At 38.9% G+C, this 27926-nt stretch overlaps 1 protein-coding gene and 1 long non-coding RNA gene across 2 annotated transcripts; both read left to right on the top strand.

The window, feature by feature from the left end:
- Window positions 1–13731: 13731 nt before the first annotated feature.
- On the top strand, window positions 13732–15274 carry LOC116259300 (protein PYRICULARIA ORYZAE RESISTANCE 21-like). The gene is made up of 3 exons (XM_031637043.2): window positions 13732–13769; window positions 14059–14146; window positions 14340–15274. The coding sequence occupies exons 1-3, from the start codon at window positions 13761–13763 to the stop codon at window positions 15002–15004; spliced, it is 762 nt and encodes a 253-aa protein (XP_031492903.1). The 5' UTR covers window positions 13732–13760; the 3' UTR covers window positions 15005–15274.
- A 7693-nt stretch (window positions 15275–22967) lies between these two features.
- On the top strand, window positions 22968–26610 carry LOC126410342 (uncharacterized). Its single transcript, XR_007574161.1, has 2 exons — window positions 22968–24797; window positions 26337–26610. It is a non-coding gene; the product is annotated as an uncharacterized LOC126410342 (long non-coding RNA).
- The last annotated feature ends 1316 nt before the right edge of the window (window positions 26611–27926 follow it).

The following is a 27926-nucleotide window of genomic DNA, read 5'->3' as shown; positions in this document are numbered from 1 at the left end:
TTTCTCGGTAGAGGTTTCACGGGTCATCTGCCTAGGTGGATTGCCAAACCAGTTCTCCTAACATGCCAAGCTCCCGCCACCATAGCTCCTATCTTTGCTTCCCTCACTACTAAAGGCAACATTGCCTCCTTGGTGGTGCCCTGTTTGCTCTCCACCGCGCTCCCCTAAGGTACCTTACTTGCCACTGTTGCACCGGCCTCCCACTCCAGCCTTACTAGGTTGCAGTGGGAATTACGAAGGATCTGCGCTTTCGCAGCTTCCATCCTCCCTTCCGGTGCTGCTAGGACGACCAGACATTCTGCTGACATGGTTTTCGTCTCTTACGAGGGTTGTTGTGCATGTTGATAAGTACTCTATTTCAGCCATCAATGGTCTCTTGCTCAATGACCCGGTCTTAGCAACAGTAGTTTATGGCCCTTATGTTGGGTCCTTGGGTGGCTAGATGTGGGCTAAGCTTTGTCTTGCTCGTGAGCTTGCTTCTTCACTATGGATTTTGGTAGGAGACTTCAATTGTCTGCCTAGCCCTGCCGACTCCTCCTTCCCTATCACTTTTGGTTCGTTTATATTTGTCTTTCGCTCATTCGTTGACGAGTTCGGCCTTTTTGACGTGCCTTTGAATAATGAGATGTTACTTGGTCCAATAATAGAAATTCTCTCATTCTTCGAAAGCTAGAACGTGTCTTCCTCTCACATGCGCTGTTCTCTTCTTTTCCATCGTCATCCTTAGTTTTTGGACTGAGGTACTTGTTTAATCATGCACCGCTGTTACTTTCACTTCTTCGGGGTAGGGCTGGAATCGGGCGCATCTAGTTTCACTTTGAGCTTTGGTGGCTCTGGGACGAGTCTTTTTTGTCTACCGTCCCTAGGTGGTGGGCTCACAACATCAATGGTAGGTGGGCTGCTTTTAGGCTCTCTTGTAAGCTGCATTGCATTGGTGGGAGGTTATTGTCTGGAAATACATTTTCTAGAGCGAGGTGACTACTTGGGACAAAGAGATCTTGTCCCTCCAGTCAGCTGACAATTTTTCTGTAGATCAGTCTTCCTGCCCCTTATGTCTCAAGTGCCTTGCTCATGAGCGAAGGATTAGGGAGTCCATCCACTAGCAACAACGTTGAAGGTTGGGTTGGCTTTGGTATGGAGATCAGACTCTAGGTTCTTCCACTTGGCCACCTCTCAAAGGCGATATCAAACGTTGCTCCAGTCTACGGTTATTGGGCATAGGGTATTTCTTGGTAATGACATTCTTCCTGCTTTAACCGCTCAGTTCTATGATTTTTACTCTAAGCTTCTTCGCTTTTGCACCCCACTGCCAGACATTCACATCTTTTTCCTCACTGCCTCATGCGTGATCACTTTTGAGCGATCTTTCCTACGTCAAGAAATCAAGAATGTTGTCTGGGCCTTCAGCTCCGTTAAGCACCCGACATTGATGGTTTTTCTATTGATTTTTTTCGCACCTTTTTGGAGGCTTGTAGTGTTGATGTGTTCGTGTTTTGTGACGAATTTGCCTTCAACTCTATCTTTCTTAAGGAATTTAATCAGGCCACTTGCATCTTGATACCTAAGCATCCTAACCCTACATACGTCAGTCACTTTCGCCTGATCTCTATCTTCGGCACACCCTACAAGATTATCACTAAGTTGCTTTCCATATGGCTTGCACCTGTTATGCCTTTTATCATTAACTCCTTTTAGGTTGTGTTTATCAAGGGACGATGTTTGCATGACATTGTTGTCCTAGCTACGTTCATTCCCTTTACTGTTTGTGTCTTCCCTCCTTCATCATTAAGTTGGACATTTCTAAGGCCTTTGATTCAGTTAGTTGAGAGTTCCTATCTGACCTCCTCACCCGTCTTGCTTTTGGTCCTTCATTTCGATAGTGAATCTTGTCGCTTGTTACTGAGGTAAACTTGCAGTCTCTTTCAATGGGATGTATAGTGAATTCTTCTGTCTCGATCATGGCTTCTGTGAGGGTTGTCAATTACCGCCATTGCTTTTCAACTTAGTTGCCGAGTGCTTTTCTGTTTTATTTCTTCACGCAGCGACCATTGGCTTCCTCACGCCACATTCACTCCTGCATTTACTTCTCTACCATCTAGTATGATGACAACTTTCTCCTGTTTGACACTGCTTATCGCCAACAGATTGTGAGAACTTGGCTCATCCTTCGAGTTTTTGAGCTCATCTCGGGTCTTTCTATTAATTCCTCCAAATGTTACTTTTCTCTCGTTCACGTGGATCTGGCCGTGATATTTCTGGCAGAAGCTTGCATTGGGTGTAGGGTTGTTGACATGCCCATGGATTACTTGGGTCATTAGATTATGCTGACACCTTCTGTGCCCTCCTTTTGAAATGAAGTGGAGTAGAAACTTGTGGATAGCCTCCAATGTTGGTAAGGAAATGTTCTTTTCCTTCCAAGTCGTATTACCCTTTCTAAGCATTGTCTTGCGTCTGTCCCCCATCCATTTCATGCAATCTTTTGACCTCTTGTGGTTGTTCTGAGAAGGTTTGATAAGATCATTCATAGCTTTCTCTGTGATGGTGATCAACCGTTAGATTGCATTGCACATTGGCACATGGTAGCCCTTCTGTGTCATCCTAAGGGTGTTGAGCTTACCAACCTTAGTTGGGTGTGTGACTCCTCATTGTGTTCTTGGTGGTGGCGTCTGACAACTGAGTATTCTCTCATCGTCCTTTTCATTCGTTCTAAATATGACATGCTATCCCCTAATGATTGGCACATTTTTCCTTTCCCACACCTCTCCCTCTCAGTTTTGGTGCGGTCTGCTTTATGCCATTCTCTTTTTCCTCTGTCTTGCTGACCTTCTATCGCTTGCCCACCATCCTGACCTCTTTTGCCTTCCTGTGGATTTCTTTTTCTTCTTACTACGTAGCCTCTCTTGGTTTTTCGGCTGCATCGCTTCCACCCGAGTCCCTTTGGTCCCTTGGCCCCTCTTTTTGTGCCATTGCTTTTGCCTGGCTTCTTCTTGCTAGCTATGTCAATACATTTGACAACCTACAATAGTTTGACATTAGTTTGGCTAACCAGTGTCCCTTCTGTCTCGCAGGGGCTGAATCTCGGGTTACTTCATGCTCTTTCTTCTATATTGTTCTTGCCTCTTCATGAAATTCTTTTGTTTGTAGCCTTCTAGACCCACCCTCCATCCGCCTTCTTTTCCTTTATTGTCATTCTCCTTATCTGCCCTTTTCTTGGGGTCGTGTTTGGAGGCTACGGCTTATATCCTATTGGGAGCGTATTTTGGAAGGAGCGCAACAATAGGGTCTTCAAAGGTACCTCCTCATTGCCAGATTCTGTGGGACGTCTTGTGCAAGGGATGTCCACTTTGCTATTCGGCTACGACATCGTCTTCTGTTGCTGCTAGGTGACTCTGCTGCTCTGTCTATCTACTCTCTTTCCACCCCTCTTATTCTGTTTTATTGTGTTGCTGTCTTGTATATTTCATTCTTCTATTTTGTTTCCATGATTTGTTCTTATATCTACGAGACTTCTTGTTCCCAAATTTTTTTACGCATTTCCATTTTATTGGCTTTCTCTCTATCTCCAGAGAGAGAGAGAGAGAGAGAGAGAGAGAGAGAGAGAGAGAGAGAGAGAGAGAGACTTAACCCACCAGGGTGTGTGTCTTAAACAACCACTACAAAAAATAAGCTTCATTACCAACAAAAACTACTTAGAGCATAGTCCATAGGGGATGCTGCTCGCTTGGAGATATAAGTGGCGTGGGTCGATTGTTAATTGAAATGTTCGTGTGACGTGAAAGAGTTGAAAGAGGAAGGAAGAGAGAGCTAAAGTGAAATATTTGCATGCATGAAAGAGGAGAGAGAGGAAGGGAAAGATAGCAAATGGGAGACGAAGGTTCTTTTCCCTGCGATGTCTGCTCTATTTTTGTTTCTTCTCCTATGTTCATCTTTGATGCAGATATGGCTGCTACTCACCAGCAATATTTTTTGGCGCTACTCATCAGAACTCTTATCTCTCAAAGCCAAGATGGAACTCATCTTCCTCCTTTACTGGTTCTTAGGCAGTCTCTCGGCTGATCTAGGGAGCAACTTCATTTTGTGTGCAAAAGATCGAAATCTGGTAGGATCCCTATCATTTTTGTCTTCGACTTCAGTCAACTTGTTGGGCAGTGGCCATGAGCCCTATCCCTTCGTCTTGTAACTGAGAAGGGGCCCGCTCACAATTACGAGATAACCTTGCAAACTGATTTTCAATTAAAGACTTTATTAAATAAAATTAACAGATTTACATTACATGTTTTCTCTCTGCAAATCACTCTAGCCCTAACCGCAAGGTGGGCTTCTTCGGGAAATCATGTGAGGTGGCTTAAAACCAGCACTTCACGATTTAGGTTTAATCCAAGATATTACTCTGATTGGAGCCTCACAGAAGCAAACATGAAAAACTATCTTCCTTCTGTCTTCTATCTTCTTCTTCTTCTTCCTCTTCTCTATCACTGCCGCTGCTACCCCCGTGAGGTGGCTATTTCATATCTTGTCTCTTGAATGCTAAATCATGCTAGATGACATTAGATAAGAATGCCTAAAGCATGTTAGTTCGGATAGATACATGTGTTGTACAATTTTTTCTCAGATTCAAGGTTTATACTAAACAAGAGGATAAAACCCTCTCGCTAATCGACGGTTCTTGTTCTGTAAGAACCTAGATAGAGGCACAAAAAATTCAGAACCTGGAAAGCTGTCGCCATGTCCATTGTCACTGTCGACAGAGAATAGATTGAAGACACTGTGTTCACTGCTCCCGGGTCATTCTGTCCTTTCAAGCGACGACTAAAGACCTACCCAGAGGGTCTGAGAGTGTCTGGTGCTCAGTTGGACGTCTTCCTCGCCATGACAGCAGAGGATTTGAAAGGCTTTAAAGCTTGCCAGTCACACCTCCAATCATCCTCCATGCAACGACCCAAAACCCGGCAGACTGGATTCGCGAGTCATAGGCGCTCACCGGAAAGAAACACAACCATCCTCCTTGATGTGGCAGTTGAGCACAAGGCGCAGGTGCTCACCGGGTGGAAACTCCAGCCATCCTTCTCCAGTAGCAAGAAAACACAAGAAGATTGAGTGAAACCCTAGCGGAGAAGGGTTTTCGTAGAGGAGAGAGAGAAGATTGAGCAAAAAATGAGAAAAAATTGATTCAGAGTGAATTTATACTTAAAATTTGAAAATTACAGATTTAGTCCAATATTTTTGCAAATGCAGTTGCATTTTACAAAAATTAATGCCACAACTTTTTTTGCTAAAAACTTTTTTAGAAAGAGAGTTGCAAAAGTTAAATTAAGTTTAAAACTAAGAATTTATACACAATTGCATATAGATACCCTCAGACTTGTTAAAATTACTAAAAGAGGGTTTCAAAAATAGTTTTGAATATAAAGAAGGAAAATCACATTAGAAAATTTAAAATTGAGATCTCTTTGCTTCTAAGTGATATTAGAATATTGTTGAAGGTTTTCTGACATGATATTTTTATGCTGCGTATATCTAACAATGATTTAATTTCCCCTTTGCTATTCTTTACTTACCATTGAGATCTCTTTGCTTCTAAGTGATATTAGAATATTGTTGAAGGTTTTCTGACATGATATTTTTATGCTGCGTATATCTAACAATGATTTAATTTCCCCTTTGCTATTCTTTACTTACCATTAAAATTCAAAACTTAGAAATGACTTCTAGAGTGGGAGTCAGAACTAGCAAAGACCGAAAGACTCAATGGAACCAACTTCCATGCATGAAAGCGTAAGATCATGTTGGCCTTCTTGAAAGGCTAATCTATGTAATCAACAACCTTTTCCCACCTTAAGAGACAAGCTCATAGATGAGGAAAGGAAAGCATATGATGCCTTTGAGATTGATGACTTGATGACTAAAACCATCATGTTGGCCTTCACGAAAGATGACCTGACTAGGGTGTTTGAGGACTAATGAACAGCCAAGGGGATGTTTGACACTATCTCCTCAAAATATAACACCACTACTACAATGCATGTTCAGTTACTCCTAGAGCAGTATAATTCATATAAAATGAAAGAGTCAGATAGAGTAGTTGAATATGGTAAGAAGATGTTGGTTATGGCTAAAGATTTAACCGTAAGAGGAAATGTGATATCTGACAACAACATGCAGATCTGTATGATCTTGAATAGCCTTCCTCCTTCTTGGGATATAGCAGCCACTACCTTGAATCTCCAATTTGACACTCTAACTTTAGAAAAGCTCCCCATTCAGTTAGCTATTCAGTAAGAACACCTAATCTAGAGAAAAAATGTAGAACTAATGACAATCCAGGATAAATATTTTGGTAGTCATGTGCTTGTAAGACCCAAACAATTTAAAAGAGAAATGCTGACAAGTTTAATGGTCGTTTTGTAGGTACTCAAAGACCTCAAGGAGCTGTAGTGAAATGCTACAGGTGCAGAAAGGCTGGACATATTAAAAAGAACTGCATAACAAAGTTTCCAAGCAAGAAGAACAACAATGATCAGGACAACAACAACAGGTAGAAATATCAAGGGGACTGTAACAAATAAGTTATTTGTGTTGTGTCAGAGTGTTTATTCGCAGATGAAGATTTGACTAGTTGGTGGGTAGATTCCAGGGCTACCCGTCCCATCGCAAAAACAGAAGAAGGTGTGATTCATATGAAAGACTTGAGTCTGGGAGTTCAAAAAGTCTACAAGGAGAATAACTCATGCTGTGATATAATGGGAGTCGGGTCATATCGACTAAATGTTGGGGTCACCAGGGTCATTCTTAATGAACTTTTGTATGTATTCTCAATGAGAAGAAACATCGTGTCTATCTTTACTTTGACTAGAAAAAGGTTTTGAAGTTCATTTTGTTTCAAAAAAAGTCAAAGCCATGTTCGAAGGGAAATATGTAAAAGAACATGACATGTTTAAACACAACGAAATGAATAAAGCTTTAGGTTTTGCTTATATTGACCATGCATTGAGTGTGAGTGCGAACTTATGACACAAAAGATTAAGCCATAGAGCATCAACAAGATGAAGATTCTAGCACAACAATGTTTAATACCTGATATAAATATAAATGATTTCACGGAATGCGAATCCTATTTATATGAAAAGATGGCAAGGAAACCTTTTCCATCTGAAGTAATACATGCCATTGATCTATTGGAGATCATCCATATAGATATTTGTGGACTTTTCAGAGTCCAAACACATAGTGACATGTTATATTTCATAACATTTATTGATGACTTCTCATGATTTGATTATGTTTACTTGATCAAACACAAATTTGAAGCACTTGAAAAGTTCAAGGAATATAAAAATAGAGTCGAGTCACAGCTTGAAAAATATATCAAGGTTGTAAAGTGTGATAGAGGTGGTGAGTATACATTGAATAAAATTCATTGAATACTGCAAAGATCTTGAAATTAATCGACAAAAAACAATATCTAGAACACCACAACAAAATGGTGTCACTGAGAGGTGTAACGGAACCCTCTTAAACATTGTGAGATCCATGTTGACAAGTGCACAATTACTTAAAGTATTTTGGGGTGAAGCTGTGTAACAACTATGTATACTATAAAATGAGTGCTATGAAAAACAGTCCCAGCCACTTCTTATGAGAGATGAACTAGTGTGAAACTAGATCTAAGATAACTTAGGAGATGAGGATCTATAGCACATGTAAAAATTCTAGATCAAAAAATGAACACGGTAGATAATAGATTTGTATGATGTTTGTTTATTGGGATACCCAAAAAGATCCAAAGACTACAGATTATATCACTCGACTGTAAGACTTATCGAAAGCAGAGATGTAAAGTTCCTAGAAAAAAACTAAATAATAAAGACAATGATTCGGTGGAAGATCAAATTGATCTACTGGATGATCTGATTTATTTATAGAAACAATCTAACAATGAACTGACTGGGAAACAATTTGATAATGAACCAACTGAGCATGAACTGTTTAAGGAAAAGTCTGGCAACAAACCGACTAGAGATCAATTTGATAATGAACCGACTGATTCAAGTACCTCATTTTCTGAAACTTTGTTAGGTCATAAAAGACCTATAGCTTATCCTTCATATTTAAATGATTAATACATATATGTAGAAGAGGAATTATGCTATTTAACAGATATTGATGAAATAGCTGACAATTTGACATATGATGAAACAATAAACTCGCATGAATCATCAGATTGGGTAAATGCTAAATGAGTGTTAAAGAAAAAGTATACAGCTAACGGATCTATCGAGAAATTTAGAGGTAGTGAAAGGTTTTTTTTCAAAAGGAAGAAATTTATTATTTATAAACATATTTACCGGATGCAAAATTTGCATCAATCAGAATAATTCTGGCTGTCTTAACCTTCTATGACTTCGATGTCTGTCAGATGGATGTGAAGACTGTTTTTCTTTTTATTTTTTAATCGAGAGTTAAAAGAAACAATATATATATATGACTCAACCATAAGGATCTGTCATCAAAGAAAATGAAAACAAAGTGTACAAGTTGAATAAATCATTGTATAGTTTGAAGCAGACGCCTAGACAGTGGTATTTTTCCTTTCATAAGGCAATCACAAAGCTTGGATACATAGCAAATCAGCTAGACCACTACATATATGTCTGAAAAAGTGAAAGTCTTTTTTGCATCCTATCACTATATGTCGATGACATTTTATTAATTGAAAATGATAACAATATCATAATCAAAACAAAGACTTGGTTGAATGAGAACTTCAAAATAAAGGACATCGGTGAAGCATCCTATATACTATGAATACAGATCGTCGAGACAGAGACTCAAAAATTCTAAGTTTGAGCCAAGAAAAATATATTGATTATATCTTAAAGAAGTTTCGCATACAAGACTGCAAACTTATTGGAACTCCCACAGCTAAAGGAGCAAATCTAAACAGAAGTGATTCTTCCAGTGAAGGACAACGAAAATTAAATCTTCCATATGATCAAGCTATTGGCAGTTTAATGTATCTAATACATTGCACAAGAGTAGACATAAGCTTTCCTATTGGTCTTGAGCCACAACCAGAGTAATCCTGGTTGGCCTCACTAGTAAGTAGTTAAAAGATTTTTTTGGTATATTAAAGAAATGAAAAAGCTAAAATTGTCATACCAAGCTGATGAACATGTATCAACCTATATCTCTTTGTGCTATAACCTTTACAGTGGTGGGACATCGAAAAATAGGAAGTATACGACTAAAAATATAACTGTAACAGTGAAGATTGTAGTGTACGACAGTCTAAGTTCCGGTATAGCGGAATGTCTTACTCGTGTTTACTATATTCAATTGCAAACAAGGATATAGTTGTATACAAGATTTATATAAAAGTAGCTTTGTAATAATGTATATACATAGATGTGGTTGCATGCACATTTGAGAGCATAACTAAAGTTGATGTATTAGAACATCATACTGGAGATGATACAAAGCATCAATGGGAAAATCAGGTTTGTAAGAAGCTTAGTATGCAGTGAGGCAGCATGTCTGTAAGAGACTTGGCCTATGGAAAAACTGGATGGAGTGGTTATAGGACTGATCATAAAACTTTTTCTGTAATTTCAAAAACTAATTGGGTGGTGGATGGTCATAATTCAAGAGAATGTATGGGACGTGTTGACCATATATGAGAATTTTAGATGTTTAAACAGACTAATGCTTGTTTGGACAAGACTTCATGCTTATGATATGCCTATGGATTATAAATCCTGTTTTTCTGTAGAGTTTACACAGAATTTGCTGTGACCAGCTTTGCTAAGCAAAGATGCATAACATAAGTTACTGATATTCCATAATGATATACATGTATGTTTCTTAAGATGTTGTTTTAACTAGCTATACACATGATATAAGTCTGCTGCAACCGCTAGTTATCACTATGGACGTGGTGTTTGCATAGAACAGAATTGGCAGCAGCTAAATCTGAGCAATCAGATTTGACAAGATCTCTTGTCTGTTATATGGACGGAGTAACAAGGGTTTCCATATATACATATACATACACACACACACACACACACATATATATATATAAACCATCAGATTGGAGGCAAGAACTGTTCTTTTCCTTTTTTATCATTCAAACATTAAAAAGGAAGTAAAATATCTAATTATAGAACCAAAACAGAATTTTGGTTAAACACAGATTGCCATTACTATTACTAGTGAAGAAAACATAACTTCCAATAGTGTACATACAGTTGTAATGAATACAATGGTGTCTATCTGACCCCTCATCAATTTGGCTGTTCAATATGAGAGGGTTATTTAGAGTACAATGTACTAAACTAAGCCTGCAAGTACACAAGATGAAGATTTTAAATATAGATGAATATGTGTGTGTTATATATATATATATGAGGTGTATTTGATACTAGTAGATGCACATATTCATGAAATAATAAAGGACCGTAAATAAACAAAGGATGGTAGTTCATTCCTAATATGTATGTTATAATGGTTGTCCTTAATTCTAGGGAGTTGAAAGTGGTCACGCTGGTTTTGTCTTGAGAATGAGGCCTAAGGTTGGTTGCACTGTGAGTTACTAAACTATATCTAGTAAGGGTAAACCCCCACATTTGAATGCATAGAAGAAGACGTGAACTATGTTTTATGCAATGGCACATGCGAGTGTGAGTGATAGTGCAAGCTTTTGTCTAGTGGTTGGTTCTGTCTTGGGAGGTAGTGGTGCGCATGAGCTTAGTTGCACACTCATCTATCTACATTGGATGACCCATAGGGTATTGGACGGCACAAGGGCCCAGGGTTTTGTAAAACTTTTGTTTGGAGAGCAAGGCGTCTCCTGGTCTCTCAACACGGGTGCCTAGAGGGGCCGGTCTATCACTTCGGGTAACACCGGTGGTTAGACTATACTGCTACAACAGCGATCTGAGATATCTCAGGAGGCTTCACTATAGGTTACCCTTGATCTGTTTGGAAAACCTAGTGAAGACATGTTTTGTGCTACCTGTGAGTTGTGCTCATAAGGTTTTCTGTTGTTTACTTGTTATGATGACCATGATCATTGTTAATAAAACACCATTGTAACATCGCAACATATGAAGTCATGTATACATTGCTCATGGTAATACAATCTAACCTTAAGGTGCTTTAAAGATTGATGACTTATGGATGTTGACAGAAAAGGAGTGTCTTGTATCGTGTCTTGGCAAACCCAAATTTAGTTACTTAAAGTATCAATTCTCATGTTCATTCAATGTGTTTAGCTTCTAACATCTTTGCTTTTGCAACTGCAAATATCCCAATGCTCAGAACTTGATATATGGCAATTAATACAGGGACGCCTATATATAAAAGTAGATTGTTTTCAGCATATTGTTTTGAAATCTCTTTTATCGAATCCTTTTGTAAAGTATGTTCTGTAGTCAAACAAACTGGGGTGCATGATCTCAATAAGATCTCTTTTTTACATCCTTTTAAACTGGTCCATTGTAATATATGGGGACCATATTCACAACCTTCAATGACTAGAGTGCATTATTTTGTGAGTCTTGTGGATGATTATTCAAGAATGACTTGGGTAAGTCTTATGAGGCACAAGTATGGCCATTGTTGAAAGAGGCGGTGAGGTGGGTAATTTGTCAAAAAATCGAGTGCCTTGGGTAGTCAAGAAGTCCAACGGGTTGTTAATTTTCTCTCCTTTTTTTTTACCTAACTATCCAATGAGCCCCCAACCGGCCATGTTAGGCAACCCAGGCCTGGGATCGTTATGATGTCAGGCTGGGCCGGGCTGGGTTCAACAGCTACAGCCTGTCGGCATGGCTGCAGTAGCTGGACCTGGGCCCTTACTGGGCCAGGTACCATCAACGGCACGGCCCGATGCCCAGGCTCCTCGAAGAGCAGGAGATTTCATGACATTTCTCATACACAGGGGGGAAGCGATAAGAGTGGTGGAGTGAGCCACTCATCCTTAAAAAAGAAAGAAAGAAAATGACAATCAAATTGTCATTAATAATATGGCCAGGTTGCTGTACATTAACCTTCTGTTTGGTTGCTATTAAGGCTAAAAAAGGTTGGACCCACCAGAGATGGAGACCATTGGATTGGAATTGAAGCAGGCCTGCCTTAGCTAGCTGTTGGCCACCACATGTCCTGTTTGCAATTCTTTCAGGCCATGATTCAAAACTTTTTCAGTGCAATTAGGTGAAAACATTTTTGAAAAATTCTTAGCTCTGCCTTCAAGATGTTTAGCTAGCCTCCTCCCACCACACACACACACACACACACACACACACACACACACACACATATTCATATATATATACATACATACATATAAATAAATAAATAAATAAATAAATAAATATATATATATATATATATATTTGCTTTAGGTAATTAACCATGATTTAGACATTCCTATGCTTCATTCACTAGTTTTGATCACAGATGGCAGAAAGGAAGTGGCTAATATTGCATGTGCTGGAACAATGGTGCAATAGAAAGAGAATGAGAGGAAGTAGGGGTGTGTTTGATATAATCAGATTTCAAATCTGTGATTGATCTAAGATCCTTTATATGTGGAACCCACAGTGCAAACAGATACCGTATTTTATTACCATGTGAAAAAAATGATTCCTCAAAACTTTGGATTTGTGGTTGGTTGGGAAGCGGGTCTGACCTTAAATCTGTGGATTCAATACTCTCAACGAGCTTAAATCACCAAGAATCTCAAATATGACGTTATCAAACACCCCCTAGAAGAATACAAACAAAACTTAATGTGGTATGGTCAATTGTCCTACGTCCATGGAAGAATTTTGAAATCACTCGCACTTTGGTTCAGGACTCTTTGCTGGATTAGATACGTTGTGATCATGCATGGCTTCTGCTATCAAATGGCAGTGGTGGATGTATTTGTTTTCGATCGACGAGGTTGAGAAGTCAAGGTGACCAAGATCACCTGGTCAGCTTGCTGTGAAGTTTTTCCCACATACAAAGGGGCGGTACTTAAAAAATTAACATCTTATGATAAAGATGGATTCTTTCTTCCTTTATAGTCACTGATAAGATCTCGCTCGTGTACGCGATTCTACATACATGCTAGAAAAATGACAACTTGCATTTGAGAAAATTGGAATTAAAGGCATGTTTGATTGTTGAGACAAGCTATTCTGGATTTAGAAAAGGTCCATATGTCAATTCAACGAAAGCAAATCGGTTTGCACATAAACTGTAAGGCTATCAGAATGCATGCCTAGACGTATATATTTCTGAATGAGTGTGAGCCTACGAGAATAGGGGAATAGTGGTTTAGGCCAAGTGTGCATGTTTATCCCAAAATAGACTTTTAACAGAATGAGGATATATAAGACATGTTTGATAGCCTCAGATCCGAGGTTGTGTTAAAAGGTATGCATTATAACAAATCCATGTTACATATATAAAATCGTGGACTTAAAGTTGGAATGGAGGAAGGAAGGGGCAACCTTAAACCCATAGATTGAGATCCTAGTGATCTCATAGATCCGAGATGAAACAAACACACTCTAAATTCTCCTGGTTGAGAGTATGAAATCTAAATTCAATAGAAATTGCATTTGGAATGAGACATTATCGATGTCGTTATAGGACACGTGTCCAACGTTGAAAGGAGCTCTAAATGCACGACTCCCTATTTATTTGCAGCATTGCTGCGCAATTCTCCATACCAATCTCCAAGTTCTCAAGTTACAGCTTCTGGTCCATCCACAATGGCTAAGGTTTGGGGTTAGCTAGACTCAACCATGTTATTACCTTATGGGCTTTCTTTTTTTAAAAAAAAAATATTTATTTTTTAACGTGTATTATGTAGTCTGCCTTTGGTACTTAACCTTTTATATTTATTTATATATATATATATATATATATATATATATATATATATATATATATATATATATATATATATATATATATATATATATATATATAGAGAGAGAGAGAGAGAGAGAGAGAGAGATGATGAGCAAAATTTTCATGTCTTTCACTAATTATCTCGTGAAATGTCAGGTTTACTCAATAGTGATCACGGCGAAAATGGATTGCCGTCGCTGCGACGAGAAGATCAAGAAAGCAGTCTGCTCTATCTGCGTATGCGGTAGGCTCCGTTCAAGATAATTAATAGATCGAGGCTTCCTGTACCTTTTTTCCTAGACTTGTTATTCTGATACATTACTTCTTATTTTCTCTTACTTCAATGGTTTTTCTTTTGTTGGTCATATATGCTCGATCGAGTTGATTATCTATTTCAGTTAAATACGTACATTTCTCTTTTTTTTTTTGGGTCACAGAAATTAACAGCATAACTTTTGATGAGAAGTGCAATAAGGTTACACTGGTTGGAGTCTTTGATCCGAAGAAGGTCGTAAAAAAGATATGCCAGAAAGCAGGAAAATGCATCGAAGGCATCGAGGTGTCGGAGGTAGTAAGCGCCCCACCAACGAAGGAGGAGACCTGTGGGGATAAGGAGAAGAAAGAGGCCGAGGGAAAAGACAAGGGCTCCGAAAAGAAGAAAGATCCTTCGGAGGCTAAAGAGAAACCAAAGGCAGAGTGTGAAAAAGATGGCGCCAAGGAAAAAGACAAAGGCTCGAAAAAGAAGAAAGATCCCTCCGTAGTTGTGGTGGTTGTAACACCGCCAGCTCCAGCTCCAGCTCCAGCTCCACGGCCTCCAACTGCTCCTCCAAAACCACCACGTCCGGAACCGAGGGATCCGCCACAGAAGCAAGTCATTGCATGTGCACCTGTAGCCCTGCTAGGTGCGCCGGTGGGCTGTTGCCGGTGCGGTCCATCTCAATGTGGGGGCTTCTGCAAGCCTTGCCAGCCAGAGCAGTCGACCAGACCCTGCACTTGTCGATGCAGAAATCGTTGTGATCCATGCTGCGTTAGCAGCCAGGGATGTCGTCCTTGTCATTGTGTTACCTTCACAGAAGAAGATTCGACATGCAAAACCATGTAAAGAAATTGGTACCCATACGTGCTTATGCCTTGTGTTAGTGTGTATATGTTCGGTGAATATGCTCATCATGTCGAGAATGGGCCTATATGCATGCTGGAATTTGAGTTTGCTGTGTGCAAGATGAAAGGATAGTACATATAAGGGGACGCAATTTACTTGTACTCCAGAGAAAAAGTACTACTCTGTACTAATTAGAAGTAATTTGCTTCATGCATTGCTTTGGTAATCAAACATGCACCAATGTTGTTGTTGTTGTCTATACAAGGAACATGTTAATTTCGATCAAATTGTTTGATATAACATTTCTTTCTAGCATTAGTTTTATTTTCTCCTGCCGTTTTTATTCATATGAAACATTTTACATGAAAGATCACTTAATTATGGATGGTGAGACCTGTGAAACGTTAGTGAACGAAAAAAATTGAAAAATCAGTAATGAATCCAGTGTCAAAGATAATTATGAGGGCCAAGTTAATTAAGAAGAAGGGAAAGTGATGAGTGCCGACAATTTAAAGAATATTGAATCAAACTTAAAAATGAAGGAAATTCAAGCCGATCTTGAGTTGGTAATATATATCTCCCATTTGGCATGTTTGACACATGGGCGAAAAAAATATAATGAGGGCGGCTAGCAAAAAAAGAAGAAGTGGGGGACCCAATAATGATCACTATAAAAATGTCACCACAAAAAAAAAAAAAATCCAGCTAACTGTGAGTATGGAATCCAAATCCAAATATTGCCAAAGTGCTTCTAGACTCAGGCACCATCTTGTGATGCCATTAAGTATAAGTACTGTACCATGTCATGTGCAAGTACACGCGCAACGGCCGAAGGTGCTGGGAATGCAAACAAACCCCTACACAGTTCTCCATGTCAGTGCAAAGCTGTCAGGTATATGAACTGAACCGTCCCATCCAAAAGATTCAAGATTTGCAGTTAGACATGTCCATATTATCAATAGTCCTCTGCTTGGTCAATATCAGTCCTAGTCTATGTTTATCAAGTTCTGCTGAGCTCATGGGTACAAGACCTGGACCAAGCCAGACCCGGTGACTACCAACTAAGCTTAGAGCATGAGGAACTTGCATTACTACATATCAGCCTAGGTGCGGTGGGCTAGAGAGCGCTGTGACCAGAAAGTGAAGTGCATGGTGATCAACCCCAAGGGCAGATCAGCTTGAAAGAAAATATGCAAGACAGAAAATTTTAAAGTGGTTCGGATAAAATCCTACGTCCACTATCTCTCACACCAAGAATGGATGAAGTGAGGTTCTCTTGATGATGATATTTATACACAATTTTGGGAGGGACTGTTCCAGAGTTGCTTGAAATTTAAAGAGTCTTTCCTTAAACTTTGATTCTCTGTAACGATTGCTCTCATCTTTAATGAGGATTTGTTACCATATTCTTCGCTTAAATTTCATTCCCTAAGATACTCTGTTTCTTGGTTGTTAAGATCATGACCATGATCTCCTCCAGCCGTTGAGCAGTTGTTGGCAGCGGGTCAGATTTCCTTTTTGGTGAGATTGTGCTGAATTAATTCAGCGTGATCTTCTTCATGATCTTCTCCAGCCATTGAGCAGTTGTTAGCAGCAGGTATGTTTCCTTTTTATTAAGATTGTGCTGAATTAATTCAGGATGATCTGCTCCAGCCTTTGAATGTATTTAATTGCCTTCAGATGATACGTTAACATCCCCCATCAATCTCGAGCATGGATCTTGTCGAAGGCCGAGATTGTAACCCAATGATGTTAAGCGGGAATGAGGCAAAGGCTTTGTGAACAAATCTGCAAGCTGATAAGTGGTCGATATGTATTGAGTAACTAAAGAGCCAAGAGCTACTTTTTCTCATACAAAATGAAAATCAAGCTCAATATGCTTCATCCGAGAGTGATTGGCTGTTTTGATGGTAGATTGCAGAGTGGAAAGGTTGTTACATAACATCAATGGAGGATAAGAGAGAAAAAGGCCAAGATCCCTAAGTATGAAGGTGATCCAAGTGACTTCTGCGGCGGCTGCGGCAAGAGCATGATATTCAGCTTCACAAGACGATCTAGAAACACTATGTTGTTTCTTAGAAACCCAAGATATGCAATTGGGTCCTAAAAAGGTGCAATAGCCTGTTGTAGACCGACGAGTTGAGGGGCAACCTGCCCAATCGGCATCTGAATATGCATGAATAGACAATGTTTTTGGCTTAAAGAATTGCATCCCAATAGATAGACTGCCCTGAATGTAGCGAAGAATTCTTTTAAGCAACTGAAAGTGTCGTATTGAGCGGACGTGCATAAACTGAGACACATAATTGACAACATAAGTGATGTCAGGTCGCGTAAATGTAAGATATTGCAAATGACCAACAAGACTGCAATATAATGTAGGATTTGGATAAGCTGCTTCAAGATCGATGTTGATAGAGGCATTAGCGACCATCGGTGCAGCAGTTGCCCTACAGGATTGCATTTGTGCTCATGCAATAACCTCTGTAGCATAGCAATGTTGGCTGAGAAATAGATCGGAGGCATTGCGTTGAACTTGAATGCCTAAAAAATAATGTAATTCCCCAAGGTCGTTCATATCAAAGGTATGTGATACTTGCTCTTGGAAGGAGGTAAGAAAAATTGGACAGCTGCCAATAAGAATAATATCATCCACATATAATAACAGTATAGTCACCGTTGAATCTTGGAGGCGAACAAATAGCAAGGGATCAGTGGAGCTAGCTTGAAAATTGTGAGAAAATAAAAAATGAGCTGAACGTCATTCCAAGCTCATGGGGCCTGTTTCAGACCATATAGTGCCCGATTCAAATTGCAAACATGATGAGGAAATTGTGTATCTGTGAAACTAGGAGGCTGCTCAATAAAAACAGTTTTAGTCAAATAACCATTCAAGAATGCATTCTTGACATCCAGTTGTTTAAGAGGCCAGCTGTTCATGAGAGCAATGGAAAGAACGATCCGAATACTTGCTGGTTTAACAACTGGAGAGAAGGTTTCAAGAAAATCCACACCTTCAACTTGAGTATAGCCCTATGCGACCAACCTCACTTTAAGTCTGTCAACCTGTCCAGCACTGTTCAATTTGGATTTGTAAACCCATCGGCAACCAATAATGTGCATGGAGGGGTATCTAGAAACCAAAGTCCATGTCTTATTAGCGATCAAAGCTGCCATTTCGTCTATCATAGCTTTTCTCCAACCAGGGTGCTTAAGAGCAATGGTATAATGTTTTGGTTGGTGGGAACATAGGTAGTTAAGAGATATTTGGGATTGGGTTTAACATGACCATGTTGAGAACATGTAACCATAGGATGTGAACTTCTAGTAGAGGGATCGGGTAAAGGAGGAGGTGGTATTGGAGAAGGTGAGCGAGGTGATGGTGAAGACAAGGGAGGGGATGGTGAGATTGGGGTAGGCGGGTCTGATGGGAAGGGGGTTAAAGGTGTGATGGCTAATGATTGGGGATAAGAATTGGTCGGATGTGGTTCAGGTTCACTATTATGAAGTTGAGCAAGATCATGAGGGTTCAAGACAGAAGAAGCAGATGTTTTAGTTTGAGTATCGGTAGGAGAAAATGACACAAGATTATGAGCAAGGCGATAATCTGGTGATGCTCTAGCAGACCCTTGATTGAAAGGAAAGCAATGTTCATCAAACACAACGTGTCTTGAAATATGAACATGATTTGTCAAGGGATAGAGGCAACGATATCCATTATGGTTGTCACTATATCCTATAAAGACACATGGTAAGGATTTGAGTTCAAATTTGTGTTTGTTGTAACTCTTAATGTAGGGGAAACACCTACACCCAAATGTCCGTAGACACGAATAGTCTAGTGGTTTTTGAAATAAGCTTTCATATGAGCATTGCATTTGTAGCGTGGACGTCGGTAGCCGATTTATGAGCCATACGGCCATTGAAAAAGCCTCTACCCAATAATTTGTTGGTAAGTTATTGTGAAAAAGGAGAGTTAATCCAAGTTCAGTGACTGACCTGTGTTTTTGTTCCACCAATCCATTCTGTTCAGGTGTTTTCCGACAAGCCTTGAGATGTTTGATTTCATGTTCTCTTAAATAAGAGAGAAATGCAGCACCATTAAATTCTCCACCCTCATCACTTTGAAATTTTTTTACAGATCTTCCAAATTGTGTTGCCACCATTTTATGAAATTTGATAAACTTTGCGAAAAAATCACTTTGTTTTTAAAGGATAGATCCAAGAATATTTAGAATGTTGATCAGCAAAAAGAGCATAATATCGAAATTTTTGACAAGAATCAAGAGGCGCTGGTCCCCAAAGATCACAATGTACTTTCTCAAAAGGTTCATAATATTCATCATCTAAGGGAAGAAACGGCAAAGGCGTTGCTTTTCCCAATTGACAACTTTGACAAATTGAAAAAGTAGACGTTTTTGTCATTAATTTTATGCTACCCTTGGATGACAAAAAATCAATGATCTTAGCAGACGGATGCCCAAGTCGACTATGCCAAACTTCTGAAGTTGCTGCCCTGAAACGATCAGAAAAAAATACTGCCTTTGGTCTGGTCTTGAGTGCGTACAAATCACCTTCTCTAGTTCCCTTGGCAACTACCCGATTGGTTTCCTTGTCCTTAGTCACAAACGAATCAGATGTGAACTCAAACACGTAAGGCATAGAAGGTAAGCTGACTTACAGAAAAAATGTTTTTCTTAATCTCTGAAACTACCAGCACATGATCAAGAGGAATAAATGTATGACCAAGATGAAGATTAGTAGAACCAATATGAATTATTGGTAAATGTTTTCCGTTTCCAACCATTACTAAATCAGTGCCATGATATTTAATAAGACATTTGAGTTTACCTGGATCGTCTGTAACATGAGTAGTTGTGCCAGTGTCTGGATACCAATATAAATTGTTTGGATCAGCAACTTGAATAGTGGAAAAAATTTTTGGAAGATCTTTCGACTGGTACGCCTGATTGAAGCGGTGATAGCGCTTGAATGCTGTGTGATTGTTTAAGCCACAAATTTGATGCGCTACTTTTGTTGAAGGTTGAGAATTATTTCACCCTGTATTGGCTGGAACATTGTTGGGACATGATTGAGATGCAGGTGTAAATCCACGTTCTCGCGAGTTAAAGCGAGACATATTGTTTTTTTTTGTTGTAGTTGTCACGTCCTCTGTAATTTTGAGAGGGAGAAGATTGAACCTGCTGACTTATAAAAGCTGCATTATGATTGAGTTGAAAACCATGGAGATTTTTCATGTTGTCGTGGCTTTCAAGCAATGAGACATCAATATATGCTGAAATTGGAGGTCGAAGTATGGAGGTCATGAACGATTCATAACCTGATCCAAGACCATTTATGAGCCAAAAAACTTTGTCTTGATCCAACAAGGGTTTTTCAATAGCTGCCAATTCATCATATATGGTTTTGAAACCTGTGATATACTTTGTAATAGTTATGTTTTGTTTTTGAAATGTCTGCAATTTTCTGTTTAACAGAAATTCCCGGTCTTTAGATTCTCTAGCAAAGACCTTTATGAGAGCATTCCAAACATCGGCAGAGCTTTGGAGTCTTACCACAAGCCCTAATACTTCTTCTGAGAGTGATCCGGTGATCCACCCTCTAAGAAGACAGTCAGACTTTTTCCAGGCCAGGAATTCTGGATTTTGAATGGAGCGGGCCTCACCTTCTTCAATGATTTCAATGGTGGAGGTCGGCTTGGAAACTTGTCCATTGATAAACCCCATCATGTCTTGGCTTTCAATAAGCCCAAGCATTGGTTTTCCAAAGCAAGTAATTTGTATGAGAGAGTTTGATAGAGATGAAATTTGCAACATTAACCATGGAAGGATATGAATACTTAGCTGCTCTTGTGAAGGAAGAGGATGCGCCGGAAGCCATAAAGCAGATCTTAAAGAAATTGTTGTAGACGTTTAATCTGCCGCTGGTCGCCTGTAGAAGCCCCTGAAAACCAGTCGCTAAAGAAAAATTCGTATCTCCTTAATGCCTATTCCAAAAATCTTGAAATTTTGTAGGGAGATTCCTCAGATGCAGCCAATTTCAACGAGCCCTTGCTCGACCCCTGCCGTCACTGGTGCTGACAACGCTGGCCAAATTCGTAGCCGGATTCTGGCTGACAGCACTCTGTTCTGCAGCTTCTTTGAAACAACTCGATCACCCGACTCAGTGATCGATTTCTCCCCCAATGCTGCTCCATTTGGCGTCAAAATACACCAGAATGGTCCCCGAGATGTGAGGAAGGTAATGGAACAGTCGCCGTGATCTGATCTGCCTCCAGGCAGTAGATTTTACAGTCTGATCAGAAAATCGTCCGGCAGCATGCAATGGTTTGAATGTCTACTGTCTGATTCCATCGCACGTTCCATCGAGTTGTGTAACAAAATTCCTCACGAATATGGCTATGATACCATGAAAGAAAATATGCAAGACAAAATTTTTTAAAGTGGTTCGGATAAAATCCTAGGTCCACTATCTCTCACACTAAGAATGGATGATGTGAGGTTCCCTTGATGATGATATTTATACACAATTTTGGGAGGGACTGTTACAGAGTTGTTTGAATTTTAAAGAGTCTTTCCTTGAACTTTGATACTCTGTAACGATTGCTCTCATCTTTAATGAGGATTTGTTACCATTTTCTTCGCTTAAATTTCCTTCCCTGAGATACTCTGTTTCTTGATTGTTAAGATCATGACCATGATCTCCTCCAGCCGTTGAGCAGTTGTTGGCAGCGGGTCTGATTTCCTTTTTGGTGAGATTGTGCTGAATTAATTCAGCGTGATCTTCTTCATGATCTTCTCCAGCCATTGAGCAGTTGTTAGCAGCAGGTATGGTTTCCTTTTTATTAAGATTGTGCTGAATTAATTCAGGATGATCTGCTCCAACCTTTGAATGTATTTAATTGCCTTCAGATGATACGTTAACTCAACTCTGTTTGAAAAAGACAGTTAAAAGTTAAAAAATCAAAAAATGATTTTTTTAAAAAAAATCCTAAAGTAGTACAACTCCCAGCTTCTTTTTTGGGGATGCTTACATGTTTAGGGCACTCATCTCACTGTCAGCCAGATCTGGTGTGACTGATGCTTGCTCAAGATTCTGGACCCTTTCAAGCCTCGGCAGAGGCTCTCGTACTCTTTGCTTTGAGAATCTTGAAACCTAGACACATGAAGCATGCATCTTGTGAGAGAGATGGAGATTGACCCTCTCCTACTCGAATCCCTAACCCTAACTTCTCTGCAACTTCCAATGGAAGGCGTCCTCCTTAATCGAACTCTGATAATGCCAGCTATCTTCACAAGAACGGTGATGATTCAGGGAATTACATTGTCCAGCAAAATAATAACTAAAACAAGGGACGTGGAGGTAGTTTGATCATAACAGTGGGTGCATAACTTGTCAATACTGTGACATGGTTGGTCACAGAACCAACAATTGCTTTAAGACAACCAAACCGAGAGGCGAAAATGCCCACACCAATGTGCCTTCACAGAAGTTCATCTCATCTCAGCCGGCGTCAGCTCCTCAAGCTGATCATGCAAGTACTTCATCTATACGACTCGGCATGGTACCCCGATTCGGGGGCAACACATCACCAAGCTCAAGATTCTTGAACTTAGAGAAGACAGCCTCAAACAGTCAAGAAGAACATCTAAGTGCTATGAAACCAGCATTTCCATCTTTTCATTCGGATCCTCTACAGTGTTGGCAGAAAACATGCAATCCTCTCATCTACTTTGTAGTAACTTGATAGTCTTCTTAGACCCTAGACCCTATATATGAGTCCAAAACACAGGCTTTAAGGATGATCATGACATCATTGTGGGGGACGCTGATGGATATTTTGAAAACAATAGTAGGTTACCTCGCCTAAGGTCCTCAACAAATGCATCTCTAACATGATATCACTGCAACAATAACACTACATATAACCATATCCCTTGGATAGATCTGAGACCGTTCCCAAAATTTTCTAATTTGCTTAAATAAACATTCCTCCCTCATGCTCTCTCTCTCTCATTTTACACCACTACCCCTTCATTGACGCCGCTCGCGTAATTTTCCCATTCAATCTATGCATTTTTCTTTCTTTGCCTTTCTCTCAAAATCCTCATGCTTTGTCGCCAATCTCTCGGTCCATCCCTTTCTCCCTCCATCTTTGATCAACCTCCCTTTTTTTTTTCTGCTCTCTTTGATCTACCCGGCTTGTTCCCCACCCAGTCATTTCCTTACGTGTTCACGTTTGCCATCAGTGCCATTGACGAGCAGCTGGCTGCTGGTCTTGCAACCCAAGAAGGTTAACCGCTTCACCTCGACTCTGTCGACATCAAAACTAATGGGTTCCTAGTTTCTCCACACTATATTTCGTACTCATCCACACCACGCTAAAGCTCATCTAGATTGGCAAAGATCATGGCAACACCTCGGTTCTGCGATTCCTTTATATGTGGTTCATGTCTACCAGCTGAAGAAATCTATTTAGAAGATGTTCCTAAACCCCAGCTTTGGAATCCAGCTAGTGCCTCAGATGATGGATCGATTGATGAGAAGGGGAAATGACTGGTGGGGATTTATGTGGTTATGAAGGGAAAGATGGATCATGATGCATTTTTGACTCAGCATTGGGAGATTCTATGGTCTAGGGCTTGGGAAAGCAAGAGCGATGGTGAGGATGGGCATATGCTAGCTTGTGCAAGAGCTCATCACGTTTTTCTGTATCTCAAATTAGTATGGTATGGGTTTTCATTTACAATGCCTCAACAGTAAATGAAGCAAATTTTGGAAGTGTGAACTATTTGTTTTATCTATTTTTTAATCCTTCGATTATTTATCGAAGGTACTGCTGTCACTCAAAAACTCATTTCATATTGTACTACTAACAAAGGCCTAACTATACATGCATGGAACACAACAATATTGGATAATGTTTGTGAAAATTAGTCATGTTTTAGGAGGGGCTAGAATTGCTATTTTTTTTACATCATGTATTTGATGCTTATTTATATATATCTATATATCTAAATATATCTATTATATATATATAGTTATTGAGGAAGAACTTGAGTAATGTATAGTTGTACTTTCAGTCCCTTCATTTTTCACTGATTATAAATAAAATTTGTAAATGAAGCTTCATTCTGCAATGTTCTATTCATGATGTGAGTTTGGTGTTGGTGAAACATCATGACTCTTTTCACCACACTCGAGTGTCCATCAATTGGTGGCCTCAAACAATGGAAGCCCTGCAATGTGGCTTTCTTATAGAGAGGTGAGCAAAGGTTATGCTTTAATAACCTTTTTGCTTTGCCTTTTAAAAGCAACACTGCAATATTTAAAAGCATGAATTACTTCTCTCCTGCTGAGAATCATATTTACTTTTTGTGATCATTGAAAGGAGTCCTCTTGTTTGCAATCCTATTTACTTTTTTGTGATCAGTGCCAGAACACGGCCATGTGGGCGAACAAGGATTCTCTTCTTCATGAATGAATAGTGCTTAGGAATACAAAGAATGGCCAGCATCGTCTTCCTCATTGCTGACAAAAGAAAGGCCAGTTTCAAGTGTCATGTATTCTATCCCTGAATCAGGTCTTCCACTAGAGAACAAGATCTATCATTCTAGTTACATTATAAACAAGAAAAAATTGCAGGGCAACAAAGAGAGTTAACCAGATGAACCAACAGTCTAGAAATGTCTTCAAGTTTAACATGCAGAGAGGCATTTTATTTCTGTTTGGGGCTGTGTCTACTCAGTTGATGGTGCTTACTTGATTACAGGTAAGTGTAACTAGCATTTTTTAAAATTATGTCCTTTTCAAACTTAGATAATTCATGATCAAAGAAAAAATGTTGTTATGGTTACAACTGTGATGTTTTATGCATGGGGATCCTTTAAACAATGAAGTGGGTGCAAATGCTATGTAGACATAGGCATGATAAATTGTGGTAAAACTTAAGCATGTGTTTGTTGTGCATGTTTTTTGTTTAATTGCATGCTCTATTATACTTGTATTAGAATTTTTCTCATGAGAACCTGCTGAGTTCAATTTGTCTGATTATATATATATATATATATATATATATAAAGGCTTGAAAAGTTCTTCCTCTATGTTTAGATGGTGGACCTCCCTCACCTGCAGAACATCTATGTGAAGTTTTTTACCAAATGGGACTAAATTACAAGGTTATCTAATCTTTGCAACTAAAAATTGCATGTTCTTAGACAATGTTGTTACTTTGCTCCTGCTTGTTTAACAAATTCTCTTGTAGGAATTTGTTGTAGTGTCTGATGCCCATGCCTTGGGTAGGACTCATCCACAACATAGTGGATCGGGAAAGCTGCATACCAAGTATATTGCAAAGCCGATTTCCTTATGAGGAGGATGTTAGTGTATATATTTGTGTGGGTGTCTATATATATGTGTGTGTGTGTGTGTATACATCTCTCTCTATATATATAGGTCAGCTGTTTTGTTCCAATTGTTGGTTCTATTTTGGTTGCCATTTTCCAGCAAGAATCCAATGCTATTGTTAACAACTTGGTTGTCCAATATTTGGGTTAAGTTAGTAGGTAATATTCCTTCCAATTTGATTCAGTTCATTAATTTCTTTGTGATTTTAGCTTTGTAGTCGTCCTAAATGTGGTACAATTGAGGTTGATTATTCTATGTTGTTTGAAGTTGACTAATTTCTCAAAACGTTCAAGTTATTTTTTTGTTCACTTACAAGCTCTCTGATTTTTACCCTTTGCAATTCTCTCTTATAATCAAGGAAAACAAACTTGATCATCATGAGATGCAGCTGACCACTCACCAGTCTATCTTTTATCATGCATTCTATAATGTTCATGGATTATGAAGCAAAAATAAAATTAAGCACAATAAAAATATATGCAATATAAACAAAAAACTAATAATAACACAAATATATTAGTAGTAAATTAGTGTATGAAAGGATGAGTCAGAACAAATTGAATCCGATGCATTTGGTCATATTTTATCATGTGCTGGTTTCTCTGATCTGGTTATGAATTCCTATCGTGCATCTTGTATATACACTTTATTCACATAGATTTTCAGACTTTAGTAGTCAGTTTATCTAATCAAGTTTTTCGTTCCCATTTTCATGTTAATGTTGCTTGTTTTATGTCCGAATGTTTTCTAGTACTTGTACAATGAAAATATTTTGTTTTTTGTTTCATGGTTATGTTTAACTTAATGAACATGATGAATTTGCTATATCATTTCTATCCTTATCAATGGTATATGTTATCTACTACATGTTTATGCTCATCATAAATCCTTCATTGGTATCAAGGTTGCTGTCATTGATCATCATAAATCAGCTCTAGTGAAGGTTGACAAGGAAATTGACATTTTTATCTAGATGCCAACAAGAGCATTGTAGTTGCTTCATATGACTACTTCATCAATCAGCTCAACAGAAATTTAGCAAGGCTTGTGTTTGCACAAATGTACAATCAATTTGCCTTTCTTCAGTTTATGAAAGATTGTACATTAACAATGATTTGTTCCGTAATGATGATTCTATTCTTAGTTTGTATAGTTATGAAAGAAAAACATATTGTCAATATCGACTGATACAAAAGCAGCACAGTTGCTACCACTATGGCAGGCTTAGTCATCTAATCCTCAAGCTTTCTTGCTGGTGTTTCTTCAAAAGAATGCAAGACTAACTTGGATGATATTACATGTGATGGACATACCATTCCCCTTCTGTTTGTAGCCACGTCATAAAGCATAACTATGCATAAGATTGGCAAATCAAATGAACAGGTGGTTTCTTCCTTTGAATTACTTCATATAATTTAACGGCTTATGATAGGTGTAAGTAGTTTCACCATGATTTGGGATGATGGCTGGAGCAAAAATCCATAGACTGTCTTGCTGCCTCTGATGGTAAAATTATATGAACTAGGTACTTTTCTTGGAAATGAGTGAATTTTAGATTAATTTATTGCCTCCAGCCCATTGAATTACAACCAAGTTCCATTTTTTGAACACTATCACATTGTGCATTTAGTTCATTTTTTATTAAGGATAGGAAAGTGCCATTTCTACCTGACTTACATTAGAATCTCCTTCAGATAATGACAAAAGATGATCTGCCTAAAAATGCCCTTGCTCAATATTTTATGGCAAAAATGAGTTGGAGTTCCAAGAACATTCTCTCATAAGTGGTGCTGAAAGTGAAGTCAGAATTGCTGTCTCTATCTCTCACTAGTGTTTTGGTATCAATATTGCTTCCAAATAACAAGGATTGTTAACAAAACCCTGAGTCCCTCCCTTCAAACAGGAGATGTTTGAGAAAGCTGTCCACCTCCAAGTCAAGACTTTGAAAGGAAGCTTGCAAATCCTTATGGCAACCCAAGATTAGCATGTTTTGTTCTTTATTAGAGGTATTCTGGAAGAAAATAAAAAAGCTCTTTACGTGATGAAGAGGTTTCTCCTTTTCTGGAGGAGGGGATGGCCTGTTGCGTGGACTGGTTGGTTTGATGTTTGTGAATAATATGTATGTTTGGTAAACATCTGGTTTTTCGTAGTTTTTTTGTTTCTTTTACTTTGCATCTCTCACTTTTCAATGTGTTTATTGTCCAAGCAATCAAAAGTTTTAGCTGGTACACAAGGGGTAGGCGTTAGGCCCCTAAAAGGCAAATTGGGGCTTGGTCACTTTTAAAACAGTGAGGGGAATTCATGACTGAAAGCAACTTCCACGTCCTTCTTTGGCAACCTTCGTCTAGTCTTGTTTGTTGTGGTATCTTGTGCCATGGGTTCCAAAAACAGCCTGAGTGGGACGGCTAATACATTGTTGCGTTACTGGTAAATGTACTTTAAGGGTAAGGTTGTGTTTTCTTTGATTGGTGCAAAACTTACGAACATTTTAAAG

This window comes from Nymphaea colorata, chromosome 8 (genome assembly GCF_008831285.2).
Source record: "Nymphaea colorata isolate Beijing-Zhang1983 chromosome 8, ASM883128v2, whole genome shotgun sequence".
NCBI classification, from domain to species: Eukaryota; Viridiplantae; Streptophyta; class Magnoliopsida; order Nymphaeales; family Nymphaeaceae; genus Nymphaea; species Nymphaea colorata.
The sequence above is the reverse complement of the archived record's forward strand: the minus strand, read 5'-3'. Positions and strand labels throughout refer to the sequence as shown.

What these genes read in the sequence shown, in the direction of transcription:
- LOC116259300 (XM_031637043.2), top strand. An exon ending in CTGCTCTATCTGCGTATGCG is followed by an intron (nt 14,147 to 14,339) that starts GTAGGCTCCGTT and finishes TTTGGGTCACAG; the next exon opens with AAATTAACAGCATAACTTTT.